At 38.9% G+C, this 23496-nt stretch overlaps 2 protein-coding genes across 2 annotated transcripts in view; both read left to right on the forward strand.

Moving 5' to 3' along the window:
• Nucleotides 1-10059, forward strand: part of LOC136263647 (ubiquitin carboxyl-terminal hydrolase CYLD-like) — a 28399-nt gene extending 18340 nt beyond the window's left edge. Inside the window, exons 9-14 of the mRNA XM_066058288.1 lie at nt 3673-3764; nt 3823-3889; nt 3944-4073; nt 4157-4265; nt 9330-9638; nt 9751-10059. Coding sequence (XP_065914360.1) covers nt 3673-3764; nt 3823-3889; nt 3944-4073; nt 4157-4265; nt 9330-9638; nt 9751-9929 — 886 coding nt within the window. The 3' untranslated portion in view covers nt 9930-10059. The remainder of the gene's footprint in view (nt 1-3672; nt 3765-3822; nt 3890-3943; nt 4074-4156; nt 4266-9329; nt 9639-9750) is intronic.
• Nucleotides 10060-11017: 958 nt separating this feature from the next.
• Nucleotides 11018-23496, forward strand: part of LOC136263842 (ubiquitin carboxyl-terminal hydrolase CYLD-like) — an 87383-nt gene continuing 74904 nt past the window's right edge. The window contains exons 1-3 of the mRNA XM_066058467.1: nt 11018-11077; nt 17589-18060; nt 20597-20893. Coding sequence (XP_065914539.1) covers nt 17590-18060; nt 20597-20893 — 768 coding nt within the window. The 5' untranslated portion in view covers nt 11018-11077; nt 17589. The remainder of the gene's footprint in view (nt 11078-17588; nt 18061-20596; nt 20894-23496) is intronic.

Below are 23496 nucleotides of genomic sequence, written 5' to 3' on the forward strand. Positions count from 1 at the left end.
CCACAACAAGCTAAATGATTACGTGATACAGAGAGTGCTTACCTTGGTCTAACAATTTCACATAACCTTTCTTGGTCCGCACATAGCTATTTCAGGAATTGTCGGTCGAGCAAATTCTGTCCTAGCATTTTTCCGAAGGAATTTAGGACGGTGTTCACAGGATGTCAAAACTAAATGCTACCAGACTTACATCCGCCTTATTACTGAATATGCTGTAGTTATCTGGTTACTACACATATTCACTGAATAGAAATGATTCAAAAGAAAGTAGCCAGATTTGGGTTTAGTGATTATTCCTGTTATTCTAGTGCATCAGTTATCTTGATTGGCAATTGTTAGAGAAGCAAAGAGACAATCCAACTTCCGTAGTGTTTCATAAAATTATCAATCAATGCATAGATAGCCCTTGTGTAGGGTTGGGTGGTACTGGTAGTTCTACTTGCGATTATTGCAATAAGGTGACCATGCGATTACTGTAATCATTGCCATGTCCGGTATGAGTCATTCGGTGCATTATTATGGGCAAATGAAACTGACATGCACAAGTTGCTGTCAGGCCATTAGTGTTCAGGTTCTAGGTTCAGTTCTGTAGTGTCTGTATCAGTCCTGTGGTCACTGTAAAGCACTAATAATAACGATTAAGGCTTCTTAGTATAGTCATTACAGTTCATCACTTAGCAATTGTACAATAATACTGCACAAACGATATTGCGGTATTTTCAAAATAGCTGCAGCATTCAATATTGAACATAACATTGCATGTGTATAGGCAACACTGAATATTGAAATACTGCCCAACCCTATCCTACTCTTGTAATCACATCCTTCATAATGCTTCCAGTCTCACCCGTAATAGTAGCAGGAAATTCCTACAATTACCCTTGAGAATTGACTCCTATATGTACGCACTCCTTTTTCCCAAGAGCAATCCGATTATGGAATCATTTACCCATTCACCTTGATAATGTTGATACTTTTAATCTTTATAACCACTGGAACAAGAAAAACCATTAAAACCAGCAGAACCACTAGAACCTGTAGAACCATCACAACCAGCAGAACCATTAAAACCACAAGAACCACTGGAACCAGCAGAACTATTAGAACCACTAGAACCATTAGAACCAGCAGAACCATGAGAACCACTGGAACCAGCAGAACCATTAGAACCAGCAGAACCATTAGAACCAGCAGAACCAGTAGAACCATGAGAACTGCAAGAACCAGTAGAACCATGAGAACCAGTAGAACCATGAGAACCAGCAGAACCACTGGAACCAACAGAACTATTAGAACCACTAGAACCATTAGAAGTAGCAGAACCATGAGAACCACTGGAACCAGCAGAACCAGCAGAACCAGTAGAACCAGTAGAACTAGTAGAACCATGAGAATCAGCAGAACCACTGGTACCAACAGAACCATTATAACCAGGAGAACCAGCAGAACCATTAGAACCAGCAGAACCACTGGAACCAGCAGAAACAAGAGAACCACAGGAACTACAGAACCATTAGAACCAGTAGAACCAGCAGAACCATGAGAACCAGCAGAACCACTGGAACCAGCAGAACCATTAGAACTACTAGAACCATGAGAACCTGGAACCATTAGAACCACTAGAACCAGGAGAACCATTGAAACCAGCAGAACCACTAGAACCAGCAGAACCATGAGAACCAGCAGAACCACTAGAACCAGCAGAACCATGAGAACCAGCAGAACCATTAGAACCAGCAGAACCAGTAGAACCATGAGAACCACGGGAACTACAGAACCAGAAGAAACATTAGAACCACGAGAACCAGCAGAACCACTGGAACCAGCAGAACCAGTAGAACCATGAGAACTGCAAGAACCAGTAGAACCATGAGAACCAGCAGAACCACTGGAACCAACAGAACTATTAGAACAACTAGAACCATTAGAAGCAGCAGAACCATGAGAACCACTGGAACCAGCGGAACCAGCAGAACCAGTAGAGCTAGTAGAACCATAAGAACCAGCCGAATCACTGGTACCAACAGAACCATTATAACCAGGAGAACCAGCAGAACCATTAGAACCAGCAGAACCACAGGAACTACAGAACCAGTAGAACCAGCAGAATCATTAGAACCATGAGAACCAGCAGAACCACTGGAACCAGCAGAACCATTAGAACTTATAGAACCAGCAGAACCACGAGAACCTGGAACCATTAGAACCACTAGAACCAGGAGAACCATTGAAACCAGCAGAACCACTAGAACCAGCAGATCCATGAGAGAACCATTAGAACCAGCAGAACCACTAGAACCAGTAGAACCATGATAACCACAGGAACTACAGAACCAGAAGAAACATTAGAACCACGAGAACCAGCAGAACCACTGGAACCAGCAGAACCATGAGAACCACGGGAACTACAGAACCAGTAGAACCACGAGAACCAGCAGAACCACTGGAACCAGTAGAACCATGAGAACCAGCAGAACCACTGGAACCAGTAGAACCATTAGAACCACTAGAACCAGGAGAACCATTGAAACCAGCAGAACCACTAGAACCAGCAGAACCATGAGAACCAGCAGAACCATTAGAACCAGCAGAACCACTGGAACCAGCAGAACCACTGGAACCAGCAGAACCACTAGAACCAGCAGAACCAGCAGAACCATGAGAACCACAGGAACTACAGAACCAGTAGAACCATTAGAACCACGAGAACCAGCAGAACCACTGGAACCAGCAGAACCATGAGAACCATGGGAACTACAGAACCAGTAGAACCACGAGAACCAGCAGAACCACTGGAACCAGCAGAACCATTAGAACTACTAGAACCAGCAGAACCACAAGAACCAGCAGAACCACTGGAACCAGCAGAACCAGCAGGACCATTAGAACTAGCAGAACCATTAGAACCAGCAGAACCACTGGAACCAGCAGAACCACTAGAACCATGAGAACCACAGGAACTACAGAACCAGCAGAACCATTGGAACCACTAGAACCATAAGAACCAGCAGAACTACTGGAATCAGCAGAACCATTAGAACCAGCAGAACTACTAGAACCATTAGAACCACTAGAACCATTAGAACCAGCAGAACCATTAGAACTACTAGAACCAGCAGAACCATTAGAACATATGAGGCATCAACAATACGATTTCTTTGTATTTATAAATACTTATCCTACGTATTTCGTGACTTTTATATGAGGAACTAACCCAAATTTTGGAAGCTTTGAGATGGAATTTTAGGTTATATTTTTATTGTAATCACAATATGTCCAATTTATCCTGTGATTGTGCTTTTTAAACTATAAGATAACATTAACAAATTGTATAAGCTTTGATTGTTCTATTAGAGTCATTAATTGACTGCTTAGAGTATGTATCTGAGTCATTTTAAAATTACCTGGGAGGTGAAAAATAAAGTTTTGCTAAGGGTTTAACAGTTGTAGTGGATGTTATTTTCGTACATGCTGAGATGTAGTGGTATGTAAGGCTTTTTTCTGTAATAAATTGTTAGTGCAATGATAATAAAGCTAGTTAACTGTTACTAAGCTACAACTATTGTAAACGGGGATTTCTACCAAAACAACAGAAACCCATCTAAGACTGATTCTAAGTTCACTACTACACGAGCCAGGTATAATGTTCACTATGAATGCATCCATTTGCAGGGTAGGTGTTGTGATACAAGATTCTATTCAAGTGTTCAGAACACATTTAGCAGACTTGCAAAAGATGAAAGGTTACACTAGTGATGAAAAAGGTTAATTGTTACTTAATTTACATTTTTTGATAAGCCAAATTTTCAACCCTTTTTTTAGATCCTGAAGAGTTTTTGAATTTGTTGTTTAAGCACATTCTTCACTTGGACCCATTTGTACATATCAGGTAACGTACTTCATTATTTCTGTGTTAGTTATTGTATCATGTCCATATACCTAGACGACCATCTGGTATTGATCAAGAGTTTTTAATCCAGTTATTTGTGGAACCGATTGAAGGAGTATCTGTCGTATACACTCAAGAGCTGTTAACTAAGATGTTTCTTGGACAAGATATCAGTTTTGTGAAGGTCAGTAAAGGTTCATTAATGGATTATGCATGTCACTGAAAATATCTCTATAACATTGCTTCCTTGTGTAATTTTTCATTTAGTATCCATCAAGGTTACTGTTACAAATGCCTCGGTATGGCAAACGGTTCAAGTCATTTCAAAGCATTATTCCTTCATTAGAGTTGGATATTAAGGAATTATGTAAATCTAGTAAGTTGATACATGTGAATATGTAAATCGATAGAGGGTATCAAGGGTGGATCTAGTAATTTTTCAAGATGGGGATCTCTGAGGTGGGTAAAGGTTCAAGTTCACACATGTAATGATGTCTATATCTAGTTAATAGGCTGGAAACCCACACTGCTATTTGTGCAGCATATTGCTATGGCTATGTACAGTGTTGGGAGTAATGCGTTACATAATATTATTACTTTTGTGGTAACTAAGTACTGTAATATAACAAAATACGCTATAAAAATGGGTAATATAACTCAAGTTACTTTACTTACAAATGTAACGCGTTACCTAAGTAATATAGTTACTGTAACAAGTCTAATATTACATAATATTATTAGTACAAGTAACGAAGTTTACTAATCTCGTTAGTTATCCTCTGAGAAACGCCTAGCCACAATGAAGTAATGAAGCCTACTGAATGAAGCTTATTCACCAGCTTCTTACTTAAAACCAAGATTTTCTTGTTGTCCAACAACGCAATCATGTCACGTGTGGTAGTCTCACACGTGACAGCTTAAGGCTGTGGACGCAAAGTAATATAATATGAAATATTATTATAGTTACTTTATTTTATGAGTAATATGTAATTGTAACTAAATGTGACCGGATCTGCGAAAACCCGACCTAATGGCCCATTTTTCAAATTCTTTATTTTTGAATATTTATAATCTACTTAGCCAAGTGTATGCTCTGGCCAAGTTTTAGCCTTGTATGCCAACAACTTTTGGAGTTACAGCCCTGCAAAGTAGCAATAACAGAAAGATCGATTTGTACAGCAAGTATTGGGAAAATAAATTACATGCGCTTACAAAAATGGCTGTAACTTACAAATGCAATGCAGTACAGAGTTGCAACTTACACCATTGTGTTTGCCATGAATAGGGGAGTCCATTACTGGGTAAGTTTTGTCTTCTATTACCATTCTTCACTGCATACAGAGATGAAATCAGTGAAGAAAAATCGATCGCGTACAATTGTTTCGACGTGACATAAACAAACACCCATAATTTACGTATCCTTTAGTCTACTGCAATGAAACAAAGAGTTTTGAACTCCTCTTGAGTAGGCGAATAAGATGATATCCAGGTTTTTATCATTGGACCTAGCCTCGTCCTCGCAGACCCATTCTCCGGGGTGGCGCTTATCGATTAAAGATTATAGGCACCCCCTCCGAAAGGGTCTGGTGAAATGCCCATACCATTTTTGTCCGAGAAATAGCCAACTCTGGCGAGTGATAATTTGTGTTTAATAACTACACAAGAGGTGACGATTTGAGGTAAGCTTTGCTTTTGTAATGTCTGTACTACGCAGCCATAAAATGATAAATACTGTTTAATCGTCACCTCTTGTAAAATCTTGTGTAGCTAAGTATTAAACACTAATTATCACTTGCCAGAGTTGGCGATTTCTTGGACAAAAATGGTATGGGCATTTCACCAGACCCTTTCAGAGGGGGCGCTTATAATGTCTAATCGATTAGCGCCACCCCAGAGAATAGGTCTGTGAGGACGAGACTACATTGGACCCTTTCTTCACAAAGAACAAAGCGTTTAAAAATTTTATGAATTTTTTTTTCAATTATGCAAATATTTTACCTATTGCAATCAATGGCCCATACTGAAAATTTAGGCTTGCGCCATTATGTCAGGTTTTCGCAGATCCAGTCACAAATAGTTCAGTTGCAAGTAATATGTAATATGTAACTAGTTACTTTTACAAAGTAACTTGCCCAACACTGGCTATATACTATGCTATTGTATATCTAGCTCACAACTCCCTGATGTACAATATTATGAATGATGGAGCTCTTGTTCATCGCACACCTTTCTGGTTGACTTGAAGAACTACTGAAGCAACTTCTGTATCATTCCGTAATTTATACTGTGAAGAGCTCAATTCATTGTGTGTCTTCTGGGTGAGCTCCTTGGAGGTTTCAAGAACAGCCAAGTGATATCACATGACCATATAGACCAATTGTCGGGCTGGGTCAGGGGTATTACCACAAAAGAAAACTACCAACAGTAAAATATTACTTTATATATATTGAAGACTATACAAATCAGACATACGTATCTATGCAACAGTATAGGGCCTAAATGCCATTGCTTCCTTGCAGTTGCCAACTCTTCCACTCACAGTAAGCATGTGTCTTCCGCCGTCTGCTGAAGTTTAAACAATCCATGTCATGTGCATTGAAGACAGGGGTGTTGAGCCAAAACCTTATTGCTTAGTAATTTTTGCACCAAGTTATTGGTAGGACAAGTTTGACATAATTTGCATTTCTGTGGTAAACACTTTATGGTGTGTTGTACAATACTACAATTGCATTATGCTTATCTGTATGCAGTTCTGCTGTGTAACTTACCTGCATGCTGATATCGTTTCAGTATACTAGCAAGCAGGATGGCATAATTGTAAGGGTGATGTCATCCGGCTACTCGGGAATTCTTACTATGAACTTCTTTTGTCCACTACTGCATACCACTACACATTGAAGGCCATGCATGGCGTTGAGCTACACATTCCATTGTTAACCACAGCACAAAGTGTTCAACTGGTAGAGTGTATGACTTATGTACATGGGGTTGTGGGCTCGAATCCAGCTGGTGGCTTATGTGTTCTTTTGTAACCATACCTTTTGGACACACTATTTAAAAGTCAAAGTTTAAGAGGTCATAGATACTTGGCAACCAAAGCACATATCAAGGTGGGACTTAAGCAAATTACTCACCCATTTTTTAAATTTATTAAAGCTTTACAGCACACACCTGGTCCTACAGCCTGTTTAAAGTTGTTACTATTATGTGGCAACTCAAATATTTTATTGATGCCTGCTTTTGTTTGTTCTTTACACTGCATTGAAGGCATAGGGAAGACTCACTGAAGAGTTGAACTATACGTTTACAATCAACTTTGGTGTTTGCGTGTCAATCTGTTAACCTCACATAGACACGCAATTGAGATAGGTGGAGACCAAGCTGGGGTTAACCTCCATTTATCTTATTTTTACTTTTGATAGTATATTTTGTTTTCTCTATAGCCATCTTTAATGCATACCTAACTTAGTTCTTCAACACTGGCATAAGGCACATGGGACTCTCAGTACATGTTTGTAAATAGGGCCTTATAAGGCAAGGAAATTGCAGGTGTTTGTCCCATGTGTTGTGTTAGAAAAGGTAACTTTTTTAGTGAGTTTGTTTGTACTTTGTGAATAAGCTACTTTACTACACACTCACACTCTTCATAATATCAGCATCTATGTTTTAAACATATGGCTGCTACAAAAATGACAGCACAAGCCATGATGCTTTGTTCATAGCTCATTACTTCTAAAGTGTACAGTGAAGATGTACAGCCTACACGACAGGTACTATTGTGTAATCTGCATAATATCTCGGAGTACCGGAATGCCGGAACAGTGTTATTTTTGTGATTGGATCACGTGCAAGCACACATATTGCTGGCACCAAACACATATTGTGCACTTGTGTGCATAGGCGGCAGAAGGGAGGGGGGCCTAGGGGGCTGAAGCCCCCCTCAGAATGATATCACGCTGAAATTATCCTTCTTGGAGTGTGGCTGAAAACTGTGATAAAGATCGAGATACTCTAATAGAGCTGTCACTCTAATAAAGCAGTCACAGTATTAGAGCAGTGTGTAGTGAGCTATGTAAGGATTTTATGTAGTTTATCAGCTATAAATGCATAGCTGGTGAGGTGGGTAGCTATTGTCAGCTGGTTATGACCTTTTTTTTTTTTTAGTCTCACCTTACCAAACCATAGACAATGTAGTGCCTCACTTCATTTCCGCCCCTGGTCACCCCCCCTCATGTCAACTACTTCCTCTGCCACTGTCTGTGTGTACAATCACTTCTCACATCCATTCACTTACTTAGAATAAAGTTGGGATAGTAGTATATATACACATCACACAGTACAATAATACTGTATAGTAGGGACCACAAAGGAGTAGGCATGGCCCATGAAATAACATCACCCAAAAACCAGCCTCAATTTTCCCTGACGATGATGAGGCAGTATTGGTTAGGCAAAACTAAGCCCAAAAAAGCTTTCAGATCAACCTGAAATACTTTCAACTAGTTGCTACGGGATTTAAAAAAAATTATTTAATGTCCTTTTGTGTCCCATTCATCTTTGCTGACAGCAAAAGGTGTTGATTTGGCGGTAGCACACGTGATGGCTTCCCTTCGTAACAGAAATCGTCTGTATTTTCATATATAGTGGCTACTTTGATTGCGGAGGTGCTTTTCAAACAGTTCTTGATTCGTACTGCTGTGTAACAGGTTGAACATAGCCGACAATGAAGCGTAATGGATACTTCGCGTTTCAGACATAGCTGGAGCACGCAGCACCATTTCAGATGTGGTATGCGTGGGTTCACCAATCATAATAACTATTCACAAAAAAATTTAACAAATATGCAGAATTTTTAACTAGAGTAGGGACCTTAGCACACTGATAAAAAATAATGAAACGAGCTGGAGTAGTCCATAATATTAAATCACAGTAAAACAATAAGAAGTGTTATATCCCTACTGTACATTTCCGTTATGGTATCTTGAGCACGGTAGGGATATAACACTTCTTATTGTTTTACTGTGATTTAATATCATGGACTACTCCAACTTGTTTCAGTACTTTTTACTGATGTGCTATGGTCCCTACTCTAGTTGAAAATTCCAATTTTTATTGTGTACTTGTATATAGGACATGTAAATGATTTTGATGTTTAAATACTTGTCACATCAATTTTAACTTAGGGTTATGTTAGCAATATAATGTAGTGAACAATACACATTTATACATATACTAATAAAGCTGAGAGTGCTATACTCTAATAAGACTACAGTGGAATTGTCATTTTGTAACGAAGTTTTATTGTTGAAGTGGTCCTCTAGTTTGTTCCACTAGGTGATTGTTTGGTATTTTAAATCAACACTGTATGTTGTATTCAATATGTATGTTTTGGTTAGTAGGAGTGCATGTTGACATGTGTGTGTTTTTGATCATCCTTTAGAAAGTGGACAGTGCTTTATGTGTAACAATACAAGCAGTTATGTTTGTAATGATTGCAATAATGAACCAAGTTTACAAGCAAGCAAGAAACTGTTTTTTTGTGACAATTGTTCATTTCTCTGGCATAATCATCCTAACAGACAGAGCCATAGACCTCACCAGTTGAAGTCCACTGGAACAGATGATGATTTTGATACTGGAAAACTACAACTACTCTCTGTGTTGTGTATAGAAACTAGTCACTATGTTTGTTTTACTAGAGTGACTGAAAATGATTGGGTGTTTTTTGACAGTATGGCTGAGAGACTAGGTATGTATCTGTAACTACCTATACTGTAACACTGGTGTAGCTTCATTGTAAAGTACAACCCCATGCACGTTTTGTTTACAGTAGCTATATATATCTATATTATTTTTTACAGATAGTGGGTATAATCTTCCTAAAGTTACAGTTTGTACTCAGTTGTTACAAGAATATGTTTATGGTAAGAAGGACATCAGTGAAGTGCCATCCAAAAGTCTACCAGAACTAGTTCGTCGATTTGTTGAGGATGCTTATATGTGTATTTATGTTGATCTTGATGGAGTAATGTATCAGTAACTACACCATTTGTGACTGCACTGTATATAGGCTAATAGTGTATAATTTATTTACTATGTACAAATACATCGCATGTTCATGCTGTACAGTCCATCACAGTGCAATACAGATGGAAACTCTGCCTTAAGAAAAGATGGTGTGGCTCTATGACATTTTGTATGTAAGCACATTGGTGTGTGTCATCACCATTGTTTCACTAGGCTTTGGATTAAAATTTTTATTGTGAGAGCAGGACTTTGAGTAAAACAATCTTTCAAGGATGGGTAAAGTGCTTAGGACAAGTAATGCACCTGACGGCAGTGTAAATCATGTGGCCAGTTATGTACTTAGAACATACATGTAGGTGTTATTACAATGTCAACAGAATTGTCTAGCTGCAGTTGGATGTGCTACATTGACACAATGGAAATGTATAACCATCAATTAAGCTGTAGCCATTGTTTATACAGTAATCACATCTCATTAATATAACTACAGATTCTCTAATTGAATGAATAGCAGCTAACTGAATTTGTGAAAAGAGATATTCGCATACAAAATTTGACCCATTAAAAAACAACAAAAAAACAACAACTTTGAAGCGTTTTGTAACTAGGGTCAGGTGCTTGCATCACATGTACTTTGAATTGTTGTTTCTTATTTTTGTTTCTCATTTTTAAAAAAAATTGAACTTCAAAAAAAAAATTAATAACTTTATACCATTTACAGTGTTATTTTAATTGTCTAAGATAATCACTACAATGAGTCAAGTGTTAGCTATAACATTTTTCTTTGCTGGCTTGTAGAATGTGTGGAAAGGGCACATCTGATCGATGTTACCTGTAATTTATGCAACACCTGTAAAAGTACTAGTTTAAACCATACTAGCTGAGCATGCAAACTGACAAAACTGATTGAGCTACAATCATGCAAAAGAGCCAGACCACACATGTAACAGGTAGTCATTAATTAGCTGGTAGCGCGCCGTTTAGTATGAGGGAGTTACTTTCGTAAATCCTTCTAGTTACGTAAAACTCATCTGTTGATACTCATCAGATTATGCGCGCCGCTTAGCATTAAGTTTATTACATAAGGGAGTTTCCCTGCGCGAAAATATTTTGGGCGTGTTTCGTCAGCGAGTTCGTCAGATTCTACGCAGGACTCGTCAGGTGCGAAAGTTGCTGTAATTATGTATTATTTTGCCGCACACATGTGTCCTTAGCTTATTATAACCCATGACTGCGCGCTTCTGTCGGCCAAACTGGATAAAAGTTTCGTTGTACATGTTGTTCAGTCGGCTTGATAATAAAGCCGCTGTGACCTAAGGATCAAATCTAGCCAGGAACTGGCCTTTCCTCCGCCCTTCTCGGTTGTTTGTTTTCAGAGACGCCTGTACATTTTGTGCGCGTCCTATTGCCAGTTTAGTCTCGCTTAGCCACACAAAAGAAAAGTAGTGGTCTGGCTACGCTAGACTAGTGCCGGCCAGTTGACAAGAGGGTGGCATACATGCACTCACTGTAGGTAGATCTGCGACCGCGGTCTAAGTCAAAGGTCAAGGCGTGCCAAGTCAACGGTCAAGGGTAAGGCCGCTCCAAATAAATTCTCTGTTTCTCGTCCTGGACTCGGGCATATTTGCATGTGGGTGGGCGGTCCGTTTTCATTATAAGATTGACAGCTTTTCAAGCCATTAGTTACCTGGCACACCCATAAAAAGCTGCATAAAAGCATGCTTAAGCTGGTTCAACCTTTAAAAGTAATAATCCAAACGTGAAGTTTGTTTATAGGGACTGCTGACAGTTTTACTGAGCATGTCAGTATACAAGAATAACCAGAAAATGGAAAAATATGGAATAATGGAAGTTTTAGAGCTGACAGTAACCAGATGTGGGCGGTGGACGGGAAACAGAGAATTTGTTTTGAGTGGCCTAAAAGTTTCCAACCCACAATCAAAAGGTACTGAAATATCGCCACAAAGTCAGCAGTCAAAGATCGACAAAGGTTCTTAGTCACAGGTCAAAGTGAAATTTTTTCCGGTCAAGACTTTGACTGCGGTAGCAGATCTACCTACAACACGTACCTGCGTGACACCCCCTTGGTTGACAACTGCAGGCCTGCCAACTCTCACGGGTTTACCGTGAGTCTCACGGTTTCACTACCCTGCTCAAGGGCAGCAGATCGAATCTCACGGTTTTTGAGAAAAGTCGAGACCTTTTTTTTTTTTTTTTTGGTCTCAGCATAGCATCTACCAGTTTTTTTTTACTACACACTGCAATACTACAATAAAGGTACAGAAATCTCAAGATTTTTTTACTTTCCAGGTTGGCAGGCCTGCAACTGATCATGAAGCATGACAGCTTAGTGATTTGTAAGTAGCTAATCCTAGCCTACTATTATGCATCAGTAGGAGCAAAACGTGTGAGCGACATCTTGTATGCAGTAATACTGTTCTTAGTCTTAGCTCAAGGAAACTTCTGGCAGCGCCCGCCCCTTCACACAAAGAGAATGGCACTCTAGCATTACCGATTGAGTTGTAACAATGGAATGTGATTAAACAAATGATGTCACAATAATGGTAGCAAGAATGGCACATGTAACAGCCACATACGTAAGTAGGCAGTTAGTGAGATAAATTAATGAACGGCTGCCAACATAACTGAGTTAAGGCCCTTTCACTACCTCCATCTTTTGTTCTTTTAAAGAGCATCCTATTGGCGATTATTAGCAGCCTCAGTTATATCCCATCTTCACTAAACTTCAAAGCAAACTCTTCCACCCATCATGTAACTCCATAGTCCTAATAGTATCTATGGTAACTCCAAAGCAAGCATCACAAATATTTAGTAATTATCAACAACACAATCTGATTGTTTTCGGTAACACGCTACAAATTTTGAATGCTAGCAGGGGCATCAAAGTAAAAGTGAAAGTAGTAAGGCTCAGTCTGGGGGCATGCTCCCAGGAAATTTTTTAAATTGTACATTTACAGATGCCTTTTGGAGGCACTCTTTAGTTGTAGTACTGTATGCAAGTGTTCAATGGAGACTGACCATAAAGCACCTCCATAATACTGTTTAACTCCTAACCTTATCACTTGAGTCTATTAATAAACAGTAAGAGGTGTTTCCAAAGCAGCTACAAAGAGGAACAAAGCCAAAGCCAGTATAACTAATTATTGTTAGAGGTGCTTAATATGGACGAAGTCGACATGAAGCTGTTCTGAGTTAAAGACAGGTCAGATAAGTGTTGTTTCTGTCCATTGTTGCTATTAAAGTGATGCCAAGTATTACATGTTAACTACTTTTAGTTTGGCTTCATCAAGTTAAATTTTTTTTTTATTTCACTGAGCCAAAAAGTGGTGAGGCTATGGCCTCACTGGCCGCACCTACTCTGACGTCCTTGAATGCTGGAGTTACCAGACCCTTACTCTATGCGAAAGAGACTAGCAAACTTCAGAGGCGTAGCCAGGATTTTCTGGAAGGGGGGTTCGATTTGATCATGAAGTGCATGGAATGTCTTAGGGGGAGGCCCCCTGAACTACCTTTAAATGAAAATGATGCATAACCAAAATATGCCCTTGGCAGTAACATTAAAAGGTACTGTTTGTGCATCTAACTAGGTAAACCTACACACTGCTGTTTATATTATGCAGCTTATAGAAACTATAAACCTATCATACAGTACTATCGTACTGTATGATAGGGACCACAAAGGAGTAGGTATGGCCCACAAAATAACACCACCCCCAAACCAGCCTCAATTTTCCCTGATGACGATGAGGCAGTATTGGTTAGGTAAAACTAAACCCAAACAAGCTTTCAGATCAACCCGAAACAAATTGCTGCAAAATTTAAAACTAATTTATTTAACATAATTTTCTACTGACTGACTGACTGCCTGACTGATGCCTTCAGACAAGTGTAATTCAATAACGGGTAAGGCTATGGGCTTGATTTTTTCACTGTTCGACGTCGCACAGGTACCTTTTGGCATACTGCAACACACGTACAATGCACTCTTCATGGACTTACCAGTACCCTCCTTTGTGTCCCATTCATCTTTACTGACAGCAAAAAGTGTTGATTTGGCGATAGCACATGATGGCTTCCCTTCGTAGTGGAAATTGTCTGTATTTTTCATAGTGGCTGTTTTGATTGAAGAGGTGCTTTTTGAACAGTTCTCGATTCGTACTGCTGTGTAACGGGTTGAACATAGCTGAAAACGAAGTGTAATGGATACTTCACTTTTCAGATGATAATTGATATAGCTGGGGTGCGTGGCGCCATTTCAGATGCAGTATACGTGGGTTCACCAGTCATAATAATAATTACAAAGAAAGTTAACAAACAAGTACACAGAAAATTTGGAATTTTCAACTACAGTAGGCACATTGATAAAAAGTACTGAAACAAGTGGAGTAGTGCACGATATTAAATCACTTATGGTATTTTGAGCACAATAGGGATAAAGCACTTCTTATTGTTTTACTGTGATTTAATATCGTGCACTACTCCACTTGTTTCAGTACTTTTTATTGATGTGCTATGGTCCCTACTCTGGTTGAAAATTCCAAAATTTTCTGTGTACTTGTAGTAATCAAACAGTACAGTACCATTTAGGTAAGGATATCCTGGTGAAAATTTCGCACGCCACCCAAAATTCCACCTTTAAAAATACTCCTAGAGACATTTTACGCGGTAAAAATCACCTTTACGGAATAGTGCTGGTCCATACAGTATATAAAACTGCATTAAATATAAACACTTACAGGCGGCCGGATATAGAGTTTAAAAATAAATCACCAAACTCGAATTTTAGTCTCACTGCCTCACTGCCTGCCTCACTGACCACAGTTGCAAGGCTAGAGGCCAAATGAAGCAGCACAAGGCCACCATTTTATGCCACAATAACAAATTCACCAGTGGGATGTGTCTTTTGGGGTTCCAACGAGTGTAGACCCTCTGCGCCATTTTTTTTCTTTTGTCTTCAATCAGGCTGCTTGTCTTCTTCATCCAACAAACCATATTGAAGCTTTAATTTTCCGTATCAATACTTTCTTTCAGCGACATATATAGACACCACAGAATTATTTCAGAGCTGCATTTCAGAAGCGCTTCAGTCCTGGCGCTACCATAAGAGATATAGACTAGCTAGATATCTGCAAGTCCACGATTGGGATCCCGTTCATGACAGTTTTGCAACCATGCCCATCAATTAAAGATCTAGGTGGACCAATAGCGAAAGAGTACGGAGACCCAACCTCTTAACAATATAACTATTTACTTGACAGTAAGCAAGATCACCTCACTCCTTATTGGTCTAGCTAGCTGCTCACCCCTTGGCTGACTCAAGATATACTCTAATACAACAGTCATGTATGATAGAACAGTTACAAGTTAGTAGAAATAGCTATTTTTACAGGAGAAAAAAGCAAGCACAATATAGAATTAGTGTAGTACATTATTATTCTAAAGGAGACAGGTGCCCCTCAGCAACTGGATTTAGATTGCAATCCCCTGATACACATTATTGAAGAGTACAGCAAGGAAGACCCCAAACTACAGCAAAGCCTGTCCATAACCACAGAATATGGGGAACTCCACTTCTCACTGAGCAAACAGGCAAGATGTTTACAAATGATAGTATCTGCCTTCTCTGTACCTACAGATGTAGACAATACAAGTGGACTAATACAAGTTACATTGTAGCTAGCTGTGCCACAACAAAAAAAACTAACCAAACTAGTATTTAAAAATGTTAATTTAAAAATGAAGTAGGGATCTATGCAACAAAAAGTAGTGAAACAAGAGATGAATGATGGTATTACAGCATAGCTCAGTGGGAACTCCCTACTTTGGCACATTAGCTATTATTATTTTGTTCAGTGCCAAAATAGAGACTTCCCACTGAGTTATGCTGTAATACCATCATTCATCTCTTGTTTCACTACTTTTTGTTGCATAGATCCCTACTTCATTTTTAAATTAACAATTTTTTTAAAATGCTAGTATAATACTAATCTTCACTTCAGCAGCCAACTTCAACTTCTTAGCACACGGGAACCCTTCACATTTGTTGGCAAGCAATACTTCCTTCTGGGTATACACTCTTTGTCTGTCTTCCTGTTGATGGTCAGTAACTCAGACACGGCTTGTACTCCAAAATATTTGAAACATCACGTGCCTGACAAATAAACAAAACATTCATAATGTAAATATACCTCATGGTTTGTGCTAACCTGATACACATATAATATGACCACTCAAGTTTATCAGTTTATCACAGCTGCTGCCTTGTAGTATGTCTCAACCAACTGAACCAACAGCCCTATGCCATTGATTGATCATGTGATGCAACACTTGATTTATTGATGACTCAGCGTATAAATGCGATGTGACTCTCAAAAGCAGTACAGAGCCATGCCATTGTGCAGGTAGGTACTGGAGAGCTCCAGGACTATAAGATTTGGTGTGATTTTTAATTTCAAAAATTCTGCTGAACCATTTGAATTATGCCCTTGGCTAGCCACTTGTTTCATTCAAATTTCCATGTGGGCGGGAGTTGCATTTTTCAATATTCATTATTAATCCAAATCAAGCTGTCTGTTACTATAAAGGTTAGCTAAAGTATTTTAGAACTAGTGTGCAGATGATTGATAACAGCAATAGAGGCGGTAAGGTAAAAAATGGATGATGGTGGGGATGAAAAATAATCAAGTTTGCCTGACAAATGGACAGCAAAAATGACTCCATCAATACTGCTTTGTGGCAACCTGCTATCGGTGTGTTGTCATTTCATGAGTTGTGTTGTGGCATCTAAAATTGGCATATCAAAGAATTAGGCGATTTATATTTCTGTACTCAGCACTTGATCATGTATGGCTATCAAAACACATGGTACATGTTTACATAATACGATGTGAATGCAATATGGAATATATACAAAGAGGTGGTTGAGAGATCAGTATAGTAGTACTGTACAATATTTGCTAATAAGAAAAGTATAATATGAAGACCAAACTACATGTGTACGCTTGTAAACCAAACCATGCACCAACATACAATGATGTGGGGTTACTCCCAATGACTTGCTTACAATTAGTATCACAAAGTTCAGTAACTCACATTAGTTTTCCATTTCTCTCATTTACATACAGGGTGTACCACAGACCGTCGCGTGTATAGAAAACATGATATGTACTTTAAAGAACTGTGAATCAATTTTTCAACTTTCCGTAGTGGGATTGGCAGCTTACAATGAAGTGTAGCTACCAGCATTGCAATATTGTTTCCTTCAAATTATAAAGAAAATGTTTATGACAATAACTCAAATATTATGTAATTTCATAAAATGTACTAAAACAATACAGTATATCAATATACTTTACCTAGTTAACCTTACTTTGATATTGCATGTTATTCATGGACTCTACGGTACCGTTCAAATGCAACGTTGTCTCACGAGAATGTGAGTGATCAAAAAAACTCACTAATTAAGGGCGTGGCATCCATTTTGCTTGTGAGTGTTAATCCCAAACAAAACAAGACGAATACTCACGAGCGAAACAGGTGCTACGCCCTTTAATTAGCAAATTTTTTAATTGCTCACACTCGCGAGACGATGTTGTGTTGAGTGGTACTGTATGTTGTTTATTGTGCTTTACCATATATGTAACTATTTCAGTATGAGTAAACAATACGCCTTATTGGTAAAGGAGGTTCAAGGACACAAAGAATTGGAAGTTTCATCAGATACTGATTACCCACTATCATATGAAAATATTGACATTCCTGCTGGTTCTTTGGTGAAGCGTCTATCACCTGCAGATGTCTTAGCAATAAGGACAGCTTACAAGTTCAAAGTTAATTATTCAGTGTATTCTTCTAGCTCACATGATCAGTCTGGTGTCCTCCTATTTGCATCCTCTGACCAATTGTACGAGTTAACAAAGAAGCAGAAAGATTTGCTATTAGCTGTAGATCTTGTCATTGATCGGGTGGAAGTGTTAAAAAAGTTTCCTTGGGTGGAATCCTTGGAGATAGGCTCTAAAGTATACACAACTATTGACACTATTCCTGTTCCGGTAAAAGGAGAGATTAAATATATTGGACTATTGTCCAGTGTAGAAGGAATAAGATTTGGGATTGAATTAATAGTAAGACTGCATGTATTTAGTAAATATGTGTGTATGCAGCTGTTTTAGTGTAATCATTAGTTGTAAGTCATTTTTAGTACACATCGTGTATATGCTACCACACATGTAAAATTTTAAATTTGTACATGTCACTGTGACACAGTTACCAACCTGTATAGGAATATTCTTCTATCAAATTTGACCATTGTTTGTGTGTGTGTGTGTGTGTGTGTGTGTGTGTGTGTGTGTGTGTGTGTGTGTGTGTGTGTGTGTGTGTGTGTGTGTGTGTGTGTGTGTGTGTGTGTGTGTGTGTGTGTGTGTGTGTGTGTGTGTGTGTGTGTGTGTGTGCAGTGTGGAAGGCATCATAGCCAAGTGGTATAGCACCATCACAACCTATTAAGATTCCATATTTGGTGCTCCATGATGCCCATTTAATTATTGTTTCCTTATACACTAAAACTTTACTCACATTGTTCCAGTCTACCCAGTTGTGTAATGGGGACATGGTGGCTTGGGAAAGCAAATTCCCAACCTTGTCTCACTTGGCAGTGTTGGGATCATTTTGGAGCTTTCTTCTGTGACCTCTGTCTGTGAGACTTATATTTTCAAAATTTTACCTTCACAGACTTAAAGTACGTAGTGGTGCACAGGTACCCAGTACTGGCTCATCAGGCAACCATAGATGTGTTTCACTTGACTGTGGAGGCTTTGCTCTTTTTGCTTTGTGTAGTGCATGCATTTACATGATGCTGGTCTGTCTGTATTGGTTTTGTTGTTATGTGCTTGATAATGACAAGATATGAATCTATAAAATCATACAGTGCAATAGTACTGTATGTTAGGGATCATGAAAGTTTGGCTTTTCTGGCCAAAATATCACCCTAAAATCAGCCTCACCATACCTTCATGGCATCTTCGCAGCATTAGCTAGGTATAACCAAACCCAAAATTTTCTTGAATATGACTTGAACCACTTCCAAAATGTTTCTTTGAAATTTTAAGAATATTTTATTTAGTGGAATTGTCTACTGTCTGCCTGCCCGACTGACTGATGCCTTCAGACAAGCATACCTTGATAACAGCTAAGGCTACGGGCTTGATTTTTTCACTGTTTGACTTTGCTTCAACTCAACTGGTACCTTTTGGCATACCACAGTACGTACAGTGCATGCTCCATGGACTTACCTGTGTCCTCCTATGTGTCCCATTTATCTCTTCTGCCAGCACCAATGCCAAAGTAGGGACTTTTCCATCGAGCTATGCTGTAATACCATCATTCATCTCTTGTTTCACTACTTTTTATTGCATAGATCCCTACTTCATTTTTAAATTAACAATTTTTTAAATGCTAGTTTGTTAAGCTTTTTGTTGTAGCACAGCTAGCTAGTTACAGCTTATTAAAGTACATACTGTGCTAAGCCCGTAGTAGCGTGAATAGCTTACCTTTGATTGTAGTCAGTAGCAGTAGCGCTCAGATCTATGACCCTTGTCTCGGTATGATGGTCCGCATTCTATTCACCCCGGCTGGAAGTTGTTCGAATGAACAGGCCCTTTCAGTTGTCTGTAGCTTAATCTCGGCTAACAGGATCGAGTACTATCCAATCACATGAATCAGTCGCTGCCGATCTCGCCGTCTGGCACTGAGTGGCTGAGTCAGTGTGTTCAGAGGAACAATCCGTTGAGTATCAGTCCATCTCAAGTCTCTTTGTCGATTGCAGTCCAAAAGTTGAAGTGACAACTCAGCAGCCTTAATGTTTCATGTGCAACACTTGAAATTATAAGCGCGCCACTCTTTCAGCAGCATAAGCGCTTTCGCCACTCTTTCAGCAGCATAAGCGCTTTCTGAAATATTTTTGTGGTGTCTACAGAAAAGTTTTGATATGAAAAATTAACACCTTGGTATGGTTTTGATGCTTGAAGAAGAAGATAACCAACCTGATTGAAGGTAAAAAGAAATACAAGGTGCACAGGGCATACACGTGACGGAACCCCAAAAGGCACATCCCAATGGTGAGTTTGTTGTTGTGGTGTAAAATGGTGACCGTGCGCTGCTTTGTTTGGGCTCTAGGCTTGCGACTGTGGTCAGTGAGTGAGGCAGTGAGGTTAAAATTGGAGTTTTTGGTGATTTAAAAATATATATATATATTTATATTTGGCCACCTGTAAGTGTTTTGTTGTATTTAATGCTATTTTATGTATTATATGGACTAGTACTATTCCGTAAAGGTGGTTTTCGCTGCATACAATGTCTGTAGGATGATTTTTAAAGGCAGAATTTTGGGTGGCGCTGAAACATTCACCATAATCCCTACTTAAATGGAACAACCATACCGTTTGATAAAAGGTAGTGAAACAAGGGAGGTCATCTACACCTGAAGATATACTAGTGGGTGTAGTCTGAAGCAGGAATTTAATCTCCAGTCAGGTGTAGTTGCCCTCCTTGTTTCACTACTTTTTTAATTTTTATGTTTCCTAACTGAATTAAAAATAATTCTTTATACTTGTTACTACACTAAGTGTGTGCGTGGCCATCGTTCATATGTACTTTTTTCTGTAGGATAATAGAGGAAAAGGAAATAGTGATGGTTCTTATCAAGGAGAACGCTATTTTACATGTGATAGAAAGTGTGCAGTTTTTGTATCAATGGAAATGTTGACTGACTATACAGTTGCAGACGCTGCTAAGCTAGTATCTGATAAGCCTGTACCATCAGAGAAGAAGCCTCCAGTTAGAATATGTGATTTTGTAGTCTTCAGTGATGTTCATGGTGACAAACACAGAGGACTTGTGAGGTGGATTGGAACTGATAAGTCAGCTCTACCTGATGGCAGTACCATTGTAGGGATAGAAACGGTAAATAGTTTGAATGGCATTGCTATGTGCCTTAAATATATTATGTACAGTATGTATATAAGTATGCATACTCATGGTATGTACTGTACTAGAATCCATGTGCTAAAAGTAGTAAAACAAGAGATATTGTTGTATTTGTAGATACAGGTATGCTTGTGTGGGGAGACACCTATTTTGGCTTGTGGTTGTTTAATGCGATCAATCAAACTACAAAGATTTTCCCACATATGTGCATACCTATGATATGGCTGTGGCTATGGTATGCAATCGTGTCTCTTGTTTCACACTATTTGGGTGCATGGACCCATGACTAAAACACAGAACAGACTTGCCTGAAAACATCTATTTGCCATAATAATAATAATGCTGTGTAACTGCTAGAAAAAATATCTATCACAACAATGGCCTGAAGCAAACTTCTTAGCACAATCTCAAAGCATGTTCAAGCTGATTTATGCTTCAAGAAAGATGCTGTTACTTGGATTTGTGCGTGGGTTAGGTGCCTGTTCTTTAATTTTACAGGTGACCGGTAGTGATGCGCAGGCTTTGTGGCAGTACCATTTAGTGGTTAAGCAGCTGGCAAGGTCCTGATAAAGTTCATATAATTTTGGTTATCTTAAGCTTGTTTACAGTACTGGAGAGATATCTTTGCTACATATCACTGATGCTTTAGTATTAAACACAAGGCTTATTTGACTTAGCATGGGATTGCTTTGAAATTACATTTCTTGTACATTTGTAGGCTTGTATAAGATGTTCGGCAATGTATCAAGACACATGGTAGTGTGAAGAAGCTGGCGTGCCACACCATGGATGTATGTGACCCAGTCTGAGAAAATTGGTCTTATCCCTTATTTAAAAGTATCCAGAAATGCCGGTTTTAAGTATTCAGTGTGTTGTAGCTCGCCAATGGTAGAAGCTATGTGTACCAACTTTTCACACATTTACACCAATTATTTACCTTCAAAAGCATCTACAGTAGAAGTAGCCAACACTTACGTTTTCCACCATTTTAGATAGTTTCAACACGATGTTGACTACATACCAGGTGAACTCCAAAAGGGTGGGAGGTGTGGCTGGAGGTAGGTAAAGGATTATTTTTATAAATTAAAGAGGAAGGCATAGGGATGAATTAGGCAAAGTTAGAGCCATTCAGGTCTCCAAACTGGCTAAAATGAAAGGACATTTACAGCATAGGCCTTTATTCAACACCACGGAGCTATACAGCCACACACAGCCATCCCCAGGCTGGCAAGAGCTCCAGACCACTCATATGGATCGCCACTGTACTTGGGAAAAGCAGCCAGCAAAAGCAGACCACTCACGTCTAGCTGATGTTGATTATGAAATTTGATAGTTTATTTATGTAGCTTTGTGTTCTTGATGAAAAATCAAATCTGCTGTCATGGACGATAAGACTGGCTTTCCCAAACCCAGTCACATATTGATAGGAAGTAATTTTTACACATATGTACGTAGATTCAAGATGACTTCTTTGTAGCTGATCTAGCTGTAGAGAGGTCAACCACAAACAAATCATCCACATTCAGCTATACACAAGTCATCCTGTTGTGAGTTCAACTACAAATTAGGGCTGAATCAAATACTAATACTTGACAAGTAATCGTTAAGGATTTTGGTAGTCAGATAGTAAAATTGGTACTCGAATACTCATTAAGATCATGTGACCCAGCTCACATGATGTATTTGTCATCAGGCAGTGACACAATGAAGGCTGTAGAGTTTGATTGACATAATATTTTGTCAGGCCCACTAACATTAGTACTTTAATATAGTGTGTGTATCATTGTTGTTACTTGAAAAGCTTTAAACTGTTTAAGGTTGGTACAAAACATATCAAATGGGTATGACTACATGCAATTAGTATTTGTGAGTATTTGATCATTAACTCTAGAAAGTACTCGAATACTAAATGATCAGATCATTTCAGCACCACTACAAATACAGGTATGTCATAGAGTTCAGCTACATGCATGTCACCCTCAATTATGAGAAATTTTCCATGTAGAGAATTCAGCTCCATTAAGTCACTCTGTAGAGAGTTCACCCTGTAAAGTGTCCAGCCACACAGCAAGTAACCCTGTAGAGAGTTTAGCTACAGCAGGAGCCACCCGGTTGAAAGTTCATTCCAAGTCACCTTGTAGACCAACTACTCTGTTGAGAGTTCTGATATAAAAAGAACCCTGTAGAGCATTTAGCTACCAACAAATTACCCAGTAGAGACTTTGGCTACAAACTTGTCACCATGTAAAGAGTTCGGCTGTGTAAAAGTCCCACTGTACATATGTAGGTCAGCTACATAACAAGTTACTGTGTAGAAAGTTCAGCTACTGTACATCACAATTCATCCTGTAGAGAGTCAAGCTATGAAATTGTCACCATGTGGAGCTTTTATGGAGACTTTAATGTAGCTGAATTCTCCACAGGGAGACTCGTAACCTACAGCTCTCTACTGGGTGAATTTTTAATTAGCTAAACTCTTTAATGGGAGACTTTTAAGTGTCTACTGTGTCACTTGTAATGTAACTGAACTCTCTAGTAGGTTAGCTGAACTCTCTAGTAGGGTAGCTGAACTCTCTAGT

The sequence above is a fragment of the Dysidea avara genome, chromosome 8 (assembly GCF_963678975.1).
Source record: "Dysidea avara chromosome 8, odDysAvar1.4, whole genome shotgun sequence".
Taxonomy (NCBI): domain Eukaryota; kingdom Metazoa; phylum Porifera; class Demospongiae; order Dictyoceratida; family Dysideidae; genus Dysidea; species Dysidea avara.